The 11,351-nt window shown below is 37.7% G+C and overlaps 1 protein-coding gene across 2 annotated transcripts in view; it reads left to right on the top strand.

Moving 5' to 3' along the window:
* Positions 1-345: 345 nt before the first annotated feature.
* LOC145259298 (uncharacterized) overlaps positions 346-11,351 on the top strand; it is a 24,496-nt gene continuing 13,490 nt past the window's right edge. For both annotated transcript variants that reach the window (XM_080117171.1, XM_080117170.1), the window contains exon 1: positions 346-1,101. In XM_080117171.1, the coding sequence (XP_079973297.1) occupies positions 774-1,101 (328 nt within the window). In that variant the 5' untranslated portion in view covers positions 346-773. The remainder of the gene's footprint in view (positions 1,102-11,351) is intronic.

Below are 11,351 nucleotides of genomic sequence, written 5' to 3' on the forward strand. Positions count from 1 at the left end.
GATTACAATATGATCGTCTTCAAGTCCAATGTAAACAAGTTCTTGTTGAGCCACCCCCTTAAATAATCAAGTCATAACCGATTTCAATCACTACGCTATTGTCTCGATAACCACCATACTCATTAACCTTTATCCTCAAATGACCTTCGGACCTTGATAAGTTGTGACTCCCTTGTAAAAGAATACAACCAATAACTTCTCTTATCAGTCGCACTTTGTTTCGTTATTTCCATTTTCTGACGTCATACAGCAAAGCTAACAATTATATATGTATGTATGTATGTGTGTGTGTGTGTGAGTGAGTGTGTGTGTGTGTGTTTGTGTTTATATAAATAAGTAAATTTTTCTTTCTTTGTGCTTTTGTTATTTTCGTTGCTGTGGCTGCTTAAGGCGGTTCTGTCCACATTTTCGTCCGTTACTTTGTCCTAATTTTCGTTATTTCGGGTCTGGGGACTAATTTAATTAATAACCCCAAAAGTAAAACGCTGTCCTGATTACTTCTTAAATAACGTGTGCATCTCTCTGCTTGTAAAATCCCGTGGGTGTCGCTGATTTTCTAAGGAGGAGGAGGAGCAGCAGCAGCAACAGTAGCAGCAGCAGCAGCAGCAGCAGCAGCAGCAGCAGCAACAACAACAACAACAACAACTACAACAACAATAATAATAACAATAATAATAATAATAATAATAATAATAATAATAATAATAATAATAATAATAATAATAAAAAACATCGAAGCACGTGAGAGAGAGAGAGAACGAGGAACAATAACGATGAGTTCGGATTTGCAGTCTTCGGAATCCCAGTCAGGGTCTTGTTGCTGTTGCTGCATACACAAATCACTGAACAAACCGAAAGCACCGCCAGGCCCCAGCGTGTCCCGCCTTTTGATACAACAGGCCCGAAATTCTGCCCGCCAGGCCCAAGTGTCCTGCCAGCAGGCTCTCGTCGCAGCAGAACAGTCGAGGCTTGCGACCCTTCTGTCAGAGCAGGCCCAGAAATCACAGCCTCATTGTCACCATGAATGTCCCCAAAACGATAATAAAGTCGTGGATGGTGACAGCGAGCATATCGAATGCCCACCTGAAAAAAGCGAATCTGGTTAGTATACATTTGTTTTTTAAACCTTTGTTCCATGCAATAAGTAACTATTGATGTGATAGGAGGAAGGAGGAAGAGGAGGAGGAGGAGGAGGAGGAGGAGGAAGGGGAAGTTACCTCACCTAGTATTTAGACGTTGGTGTATTGTATTTATTTGCTTCCCCACTGAGCAAATCAAGCACAAGGCCGTTTTTTAATGTGGAGAGAGAGAGAGAGAGAGAGAGAGAGAGAGAGAGAGAGAGAGAGAGAGAGAGAGAGAGAGAGGGGGACCAGCTCTCGATGGGTGGGAAAATGGGAGTTGGATAGTGAGAGTTGGTATGAAGGGTTTCCCCTACATTTACCAAGGTCTTATATGTGGGGGGGGGGACCTCCACATATGGTCGACTTTGCAATCTAGTGGCAGATGTTTTTTTTTCGTCCCTCCAACCACTTTCACACAGTAAGATGTTGCTAGCCTCTTTCTACTGTACCATTATGTTCATAGCAGGTATCCACTGAACTCCAAACTGACCCCCCACCCCTGTAAAGCATTCACAACCATAACACGACTAGCTATAACAGTAGCAAAGATAGGAGAAAAGTTACTGGCTTCGTAGATATTTTCGTATGTTGGTTTTTGCTTGGAAAAGAAGTACAAAAATGTCTACGGAGCCAGGAACTTTTCTTCAACAACCAACATGCCTGAAGACGGTCGAAGGCCAAACCGACCGAAATACACAAATAACACTCAGGGTGAGAACAATAGTTCGATCCAAACAAGGAATATAAACAATCAGCCCTCATCACAAAAATTCAGAACTTTAATAATCAACAACTTCCCTACACTTCCTCTCCCTCTCTCTACCAAAAAAAACTAAACGAAGCTTTCCTGAACAAAGTTTTCTTCACAGAACATCACATCTATTGAACAAAATACAGTAAGACTGTTTTCTAGCCGACAAAAGTAGGTCGTAATCAAGTCTAATGTAAACAAATTCTCGTTGAATAATCAAGTCCTCTTAATTAATTTTTTGCGCATGCCACCTACTGTTTTCAACCTTCCTTACAACCGCTTTCACATAGAAGAGATGTTACTAGCTTTTCTTTTATCATGTTCATGCTTAATGCTCGACTGAGCTCTAATCCATGACCTTCCCTATAAAACATTCCAATCCAGAACTCGTCTAGCTAAAACCACACGAAAGAACTCGTCATCACCTCCACCTCTCTCCTTTTACCGAAAAAACCAAACAATACTTTTTTCAGTTTCTTTCCTAGCACATCCCATCTATGGATCCAAAAAGGTTTGGTTGTTTTCTTTTACGACATATCACCCCATTTCAGGTTCTTTAAGGCCGAATCCAGTAATTTTGAAAAAGAAGATTTTATACCTTAGGTATTTCATATCTACAAATATTCATCATCGTGCTTTCGTTGTTTGATAGAGGGGAAATTATTTTATTTTTTGACTTTGCAGAACATGATTGAGTTTTTCAAAGGGGAAGCGGGGGAAAAAACATTAACATCGATGTTTGACGCGTTTTATGGCATGAAACCAGTATCTTCGGACAGCCTGATCTGATAGCATCAGGAAAACAAGATGACACACCTGCTATCTAACTGACGACAACATTGTCGTCTTCAAGTCTAATTTTAACAAATACTCATTGATCCGTCCTCTTGATAATTCCTTTTAAGTAATCTCTTGCTCATTTCATCCATGGCACATTCAATATGATTTGCCTTTACACTCAATCCGACAGGGTAACGGATCCGGTGGTGGTTAATAAACCTCCTTCTTTCGTGTTGATCCGTCCTAGGAGATGCACTCACCGAGACATCAATTTTTCGCTCGTGTAGAGAGCTTGGTTTATTGACGATTGGTTGAGGCGTACCTATACCGAGTGTCTGTTCATGGTTATTATAGCAGAGCCAGAGTGTGTCTTCGGGAATGATCCTTCCACACTTCCTCGTATTGTGCCACAATATCTTGCGGCGAGAAGAAAGTAAATTCGGTCAATCTGACTAAAGGACCAAACAAAGACTCACCATTAAAAAGTCGATTTCTATGAGTATTCGGGATTGGTATGAACGAAGATCACGTTTAAATTTGTCACCTTCATTATCCAATGTATTTTTATTGTTTTCACTGGTCGCCATTTTTAACATGGGGAGGGGGTGCTTTGTATTGTCTGAGGCATATGTCAAGTGTCTTATGTACCAAGAAGAAATGGCGGCCACTTTAAAGTATTAGATAAAACATGAGAATATAGTTTTAATATCATAAAAAATTATTTGCCGGCAATAAATTTAACTGATATTTATTCATACCGTACCTGAATACCCTATACGATGCCTTTGCTCAGTCTCGAAAGACAAAGGATACCCCCTGTAGGGGCAGCTGCACATGCAATTGTGAGGCAAGGGTTGCGCAATCTACAACCACACCTTTCCAGAATCGGCACTATTTAAGTCTAGGCGCAGGGAAAGGTCCAGGACGACTGAAAACAATGCTGAGATAAGCAGAGAGCACATACAGCACCTGGAAGTCCCAAATGGTCACCCATTTAGTACTGACTATGTTCAACGTTGCTTAACTTTGGTGATTCAGCGGGAACCGGTGTGTCAACATGATTATACCCTATAAACCAACTTTTTAAAGGTAAGTTTTCGTGTAGTGCTCTATTGACCGTAAATTCAATCAGCCTGCCTTGTATGCTTGGAAGTGGAACACTGAGAGGAAAGAATTTTTGGTTAATCATCCAAGTATAAAAACTCTTTACAAGCCACAATTCGTCCATGCATGGAGTATTGTTGCCACATCTGAGCTGATGAATCAGCATCTAGTCTCTCATTCTTAGACAGGGCCAAAAAGAAAAGGAATTTCAAATCTAATAGGTCCCGTACTATCGCCCAAACTCCACACACTGTCCCATCACTGCAATGCTGTCTATCTGCGCTTGTTTTAAAAGTATTCAATGGAATGTGCTCTAATCGATTCATATCACTTGTGTTCTCATTCAGGTACATACTCCCGACTAACCCGGCAAGCAGGAAAAATCTCACCTCTTTAATGTTTAAACCCTTACATGCTGAAAAAGTCCTTTATTCGAACAGTTTCTTCCCACAGACTATTAGACTTTGGGATTCCTCCCTGTTTCCTGCTTCCATCACTATACTAACCTGTAGAAATTTAAATATACTGTGAACAGACATCTTGCTGCTCAACTTCCCACAGTCTCCTCATTAGACACGATCATATATCTTTATAAACCTGCAATTCGCCCATGCACAAAGTATTGTTGCCACAGCTGATGAATCAACAATTAATCTCACATTTTAGACAGGGTAAAAAAAAAAGGAGTCTCAAATATAATAGGTCCAACACTAGCGATCGAGCCCCAAACGCTGTCCCATCACATCCTTGTGTCTGTTTTACAAATACTTTAATGAAATGAGCTCTGATCAACACATAGCATGTGCCCATCACCCCAACGTATATACTTCCAACTAGTATGTCAAGCAGAAAAATCCCACCCCTTCACTATTAAGATCTCTGGATGCAGGAAAGCCTCCTACTCTAATAGTTCCTCCATACAGACTGCTAGACTTTGGAATTTCTTTTCTGTTTCTTGCTTCCCAGGCTGTACTAACCCGCAGAAGATTAAATATGTGAACAGATATCTTGTTGCTCAACTCCCCACAGTCCTCTTAAAGACATGATCATCAAATAGTAGCCCCTTACATCCAAATGGTAATATGCTATGATTTTGATAAAAAAAACAAGATTTAAAAAAGTAAGCATATCTTAGCTGGATTGTTGGAGATACACCTTCCCAGACATCTTTTTAAATCAATTTTCATCCCAAACAAGGCATAGTACTACTTTGAAGTAGGGTGCTACTATCGGGAACATGTTGCAGGGGCATTATGAAGGGAAATGAGTAGCAAGATGTTTGTTAACATCACACTTGAACTTCTGCATGTCAGTGCAAATAGAAAGCAGAATCCCGGAAGGTAGTTCCAAAGTCTAGCAGTTCTGGGGAAGAAACTATTGGAGTAGAAGGCTTTCTTACACCTAGGGATCTCTACTGTGAACAGGTGGGACTTAGCTGCTTGTCGGGTTTGTTAAGGGTATTCACGTCGAGGGGGATACAAGTGCTTGTAGTTCGTTAGAGCATTCACCATTAAAGTAACTGTAGAACAGGCAGAGGGATGCAATATTTCATCGGCGAGACAGAGGCTGAAGCCTAGATGACAGCTCAGGACCTATCAGGTTGGCGACTCTCTTTGAATCTTGTCCAAGGTTGAGAGACAAGTAGTAAATGCACCAGCCCAAATGTGGCAATAGTACTCCATACCTGGGCGAATGGTTGCCTTATAGAGGTACAGGATACAGGTAAATATAGGGTGAAAATCTTAAAAAAAATCAGATCGCGGTTATATGTGCACATTATTTTATAACATACCCGTTGAGCCAAGTGCAAGAGAGATTCAAATAGTTGCACTTAAAAGGGCTGTTAGAATCTTATAAACATATCTCGGTTGAAATATCTGAGCGGGTAAATGTTTAGCATCAAGTAAGATGTCTCATCTACAGCTGGAACAAACTGATTCGAAAATTAAAATAAATAAATAAATTATATATATATATATATATATATATATATATATATATATATATATATATATATATATATATATATAACAAAAGTGTATATTCCAGATTTCAAGATGTTGGCAATATTACCGTTTATTTCTAAATAAATAAATAAGTAAATATATATATATATATATATATATATATATATATAAATGAATATATATAAATGACTGATTATTTTAAAGGTAGTCTATTATTTGAGATGTAGGCACACATTTTTGGACAATACGGTGACGTTTAGTACGTGATAGTATTTTTTGTAGGTATTCCTGTAGTTGATGCCGTCAAATAAAAGGTGTTCGTGAAGTCTTTATATCTATTGAACTATATTTGTTAAATGAAAGTGACATTATCTGGAAACTAAATATATCAAGATCAACTTTAACGTTAATAATCTATATCTATAAAAGTAAACGTGTCTGTGTGTCTCTGTGTGTGTCTGTGTACATTTCTTTACGCAATAACTCTGTCAATTTTAGTCTACAGACTCTAAATTTGATATACAGGGTACTGAGATTTGGGAATATCTTATTAATAGGTTTTCGGCCAAGAATTTGGTGGTTAAGGTTTAAAGGTTCAATGATTTGACCTTTGAAAACTCTACCAAACTCCTCCGACAATTTTGGGTATAAACAATTTGAATTTTAGATATAGGTTCCTTGGACATAGATCCAACTTAATAACTTGATTTGAGCCCTAAACAATAAATGTTTAGTGGTCATAATAGGGATCGAAGTTAAAAAGAAATTGACCTCTGCGGTCTCTACCAAATTACACGGAAATTTCTGGTTCAAACATTAGAAAGTTTACATAAAGGGTATTCAGAGAAAGGGCAAGCTTTTTAATCGGTTTTGGTCGAAAACTTTTAGTTACTAATAAATAAATGTATGTATGTATGTTTGCATGTCTGCCTAAAACTTTCGACAAAGGCGACGGATTTTATCAACATCAGTATCGTGTTGAAGTGCGACCTTTCAGATGACAAATATCGAAAAATTGGCTAAAAACATTAATATCTTCACCTTCAACTTTGCACTTTTCTACAGGGGGGTCGCTGTTTTCACCGATATTTTCAAAAGTCATCCTCTCCTTTCGATTGTCCAGCCTTAATTTAAACATAAGTCACTTCCGGTTTGTGGTACGGGTTTGAGCCTGTCTTCCTACTACCACTTTTTTTTGCTCAACAGACACATCCAAACACCTGGGCAACGCCGGGCTGAAATGCTAGTATATCTATCTTTATATATATAAAAGAGTGCGCGTCTGTGTGTCTGTCTGTGTGTCTGCGTGTGTACATTTCCCTACGCAATAACTCTGTCAATTTTCAGTCTACAGACTCGAAATTTGATATAAAGGGTACTGAGATTTTGAAAATCGATGTGATCGGTTTTCGGCCAGAAAGTTGGCGATTAAGGGGTCAAAGTTCAACGATTTGACCTTTGAGAACTCTACCAAACTCCTCCGACAATCTGGGGTCTAAAACCTCTGTTACATGATAAGGGCTGTCCCCTTTTCATGTAAGTAAAAAAATAGGGAATTAGTTAAATGTAAATATGAAATAGGATAGTCAAGGATTCGAACTTGCGAAGCTAGATTTGGAATTGAGAATTCCAATCATAAGTTAAAATAAATACAGAATGTTATTGAAAATAAGGAATGTGGAATTGCTATTGTTTAGCTCACACAAAATAGTAAGATATCTGTTTACTGAAAAAGGAATGTAATGATGAATTTTGTTTCTGGTAAAAAATAAAGATTAAAATAAGGAATTTAAAAACGGACAATGGAAAATGTTATTTGTGAAGTGATTTACGAAAATTAGGTTAGAGGGTCGGCTTTGTAAGAAACATGTGAATAACAATGCATTTGGCCTTCGGGTCAAGATCAAAGTGTAGTATATGTTCTTCAGATGATGCACTTCAATTTCTTGTTCTCTGTCAGTGGAAGAGAAATCCTTCATGACTGAGATACTTTTTATTTTTGTTCCTTTTCTCCACATTAAAAAACGACCCTGGTGTCTAACTCTGTCCCGTGGGGAGACATTGTAAATAGGAACAATGCATGCTTAAACACAGAGGCATGTCGTGCCATGTGTCTGAGAGGCACGTGGGTCATCCAGTGACGTCATGAGTTATGAAGTTAGTTAGATAAGTCAGAATCAGAATCAGTCAGTTAGAAGAAGCGAGAGGAGTCAGATCAGAGAAGCAGAGGAGATCAGACAGATTCTCCATTAGATTCAAGGCAACCTCTGGGAGCGAGAGGGTTTAGAGATAACCAAGTAACAACTTTGAATCCCTGAAATACAGAATCATTGAAGAATAAATGATCATCATGTTTTTTTTTTTATAACTGTCGTCTTTCTGTGTTCATCATTACAACGAGAAAGGTAACGTGTGTATATTATATGTACAACTGTCAAACGTAAATGTAAAACGCACTCTCGGTCTATCTATCAAGATATTAATAACTCTCTCTCTCATTGAATTACAGGCTAGGCGCTCTTGTAGTAACATGTACACTGTCTATTATATATATACAGAACTGTCTCCCTTTTTATATATACCCTGTTTATATCTCCAATATGCTATCTCCACAAACATGAACATCTTAAGATATATGAACACTCCACAAACATGAACACTCCTAAGGCTGTCTTGATAACACACTCAGACTCTTACAACATGAACAACAACAAATATATAAGCCCTCAACGAAACATACTGACATATTTGGTACTTTCAAAAATAAAACCGATACGTACCACCTCGTAATTTTAGATATAGGTTCCTTGGACATGGATCTAACTTAATAACTCGAGTTGACCCCAAAACACTATATTTTAAGGGGTCATAATAGGATCCAAAGGCAAAAAAATTGATCGCTTCTTTTTTTCTGCTCAACAAACACCTCCAAATACCCGGGCAACGCTGGACACCCATGCTAGTATATATATATATATATATATATATATATATATATATATATATATATATATATATATATATAGTTAGTTAGTTAGTTAGTTAAGTAAAGTTAGCGAATAAAAGCCTACCAAACAAATTAATTTCAATGTGTAGGGGAAGCGAGAAAGCAAATTGCAAATCAGATAATCTCATGACATTAGAAATGTAATTGAAACGAAATCCGCCACTCTATTTGTATAAAGAGACATTTTCTTTCTTCTTTCATTACATCTTTCAATATATATATATATATATATATATATATATATATATATATATATATACATATATATATATATATATATTATGAACGTGACTGTGTGTGTGTGTACATTTTCCTACGCAATAAGTCTGTCAATTTTCAGTCTACAGACTCGAAATTTGATATACAACGTACTGAGATTTGGGAATATCTTTGTGATCAGTTTTCGGCCAGAAATCTTGCTGTTAAGGGGTCAAAGTTCAACGATTTGACCTTTGAGAACTCTATCAAACTCCTCCGACAATTTTGGGTGTAAAAACTTGAAGTTTTAGATATAGGTTCCTTGGACATGGATCTAACTTAATAACTTGATTTGAGCCCCAAACAATAAATTTTAAGGGGTGATAATAGGGGTCAAATTAAAAAAAAATTAAACCACTTTTTTTTTCTCAACAGACACCTCCAAACATCCGGGCAACGCCGGGCTGAAATGCTAGTCTATATATTTACAAACGTGAACGTGTCTGTATTTCTGTTTGTGTGTCTGTGTACATTTCCCTACGCAACTACTCTGTAAACTTTTTATCTACAGACTCGAAATTTGATATACAGGGTACTGAGATTTGGGAAAATCTACGTGATCGGTTTTCAGCCAGAAATTTGGCTGTTAAGGGGTGAAAGTGCAACGATTTGACCTTTGAGGACTCTACCGAACTCCTCCGAAAATTTTGAAGTTTTAGATATGGGTTCCTTGCACATGAATCTTACTTAATAACTTGATCTGAGCCCAAACCATAAATGTTAAGGAGCCATAATAGGGGTCAAAGTTAAAAAAATTGACCGTTTTCTATTTTTTTTTTTCTCAACAGACACATCCAAACACCCGGGTAACGCCGGCCACTCATGCTAGTATATATATAAAAGTGAACGTGTCGGTGTATCTGTGTGTCTCTATGTGTGTGTCTGTGCGTGTACATTTCCCTACGCAATAACTCTGTCAATTTTAAGTCTACAGACGCGAAATTTAATATATAGGATACTGAGATTTGGGAAAATCTATGTGATCGGTTTTCGGCCAGACATTTGGCTGTGAAGGGGCCAAATGAAACGATTTGACCTTTGAGAACTCTACCAAACTCCTCCGACAATTTTGGGTCTAAACACTTGAAATTTCAGATATATGTTCCTTGGATATTGCTCTAACTTAGTAACTTGGTCTGAGCCCAAAACGATAAACATTAAGGGGTCATAATAGGGGTCAAATTTAAAAACATTGACCTCTGCGGTCTCTACCAAATTACTCAGACAATTTCTTGTCTAAACATTTGAAATTTTACATAAAGGGTCTTCAGAGATGGGGCAAGCTTTTTAATCGGTTTGGGTCGAAAAATTCTATTTACCAATATATACATTTATGCATGTATATATGTTTGTATGTCTGCGTAAAACTTTCGACAGAGGCGACGGATTTTACCAAGATCAGTATCGTTTTAAAGTCCGACCTTTCAGACGACAAATATCGAAAAATTGGCAAAAACATTAATATCTTCACCTTCAACTGGGAACTTTTCTACGGGGTAGATCTTTTTTTTTTTCGCCGATATTTTTTAAGTCATCTCCTTTCCATTGTCTAACTTTAAATTAAAAACGTCAATTCCGGTTTAGCGGTGGTCGTAACAGCATAGTCGTCAGGTTATTTTCCCGTTATTTTCCTCCTTCACGTTACGGGTTCGAGCATGCCTTCTTACTAACACTTTTTTTTTTGCTCAACAGACACATCCAAACACCCGGGCAACACCGGGCTAGAAATGCTAGTATATCTATAAAAGTGAATGTGTCTGTGTATCTGTGTGTGTGTGTGTGTGTGTGTGTACATTTCCCTACGCAATAACTCTGTCAATTTTTAGTCCTAATTTAAAAATTATAACTTCCGGTTTGGTGGTGGTCGTAACAGCATAGACGTAAGATTTTTGTCCCGTTCTTTTCGTCCTTCGCGGTACGGGTTTCGAGCCTGCCTTTCTACTAACAATTTTTTTTTGTTCAACAGACACATTCAAACACCCGGGCAACTCCGAGCAACGCCGGGCTGAAATGATAGTATATCTATAAAAGTGAACGTGTCTGTGTATCTGTGTGTCTGTGTGTCTGTGTGTGTGTACATTTCCCTACGCAATAACTCTGTCAATTTTCAGTCTACAGACTCGACATTTGATATACAGGGTACTGAGAATTTGGAAAATCTTTGTGATCGGTTTTCGGCCAGAAATTTGGCTGTGAAGGGACCAAAGTGAAACGATTTGACCTTTGAGAACTCTACCAAACTCCTCCGACAATTTTGGGTCTAAAAACTTGAAACTTTAGATATAGATTCCTTGGACATGGATCTAACTTAATAACTTGATTTAAGTCCAAAACAATAAATGTTAAGGGGTAATAATAGGGGT

Source organism: Euprymna scolopes, chromosome 34, assembly GCF_053919585.1.
Source record: "Euprymna scolopes isolate OS-2025 chromosome 34, ASM5391958v1, whole genome shotgun sequence".
Taxonomy (NCBI): domain Eukaryota; kingdom Metazoa; phylum Mollusca; class Cephalopoda; order Sepiida; family Sepiolidae; genus Euprymna; species Euprymna scolopes.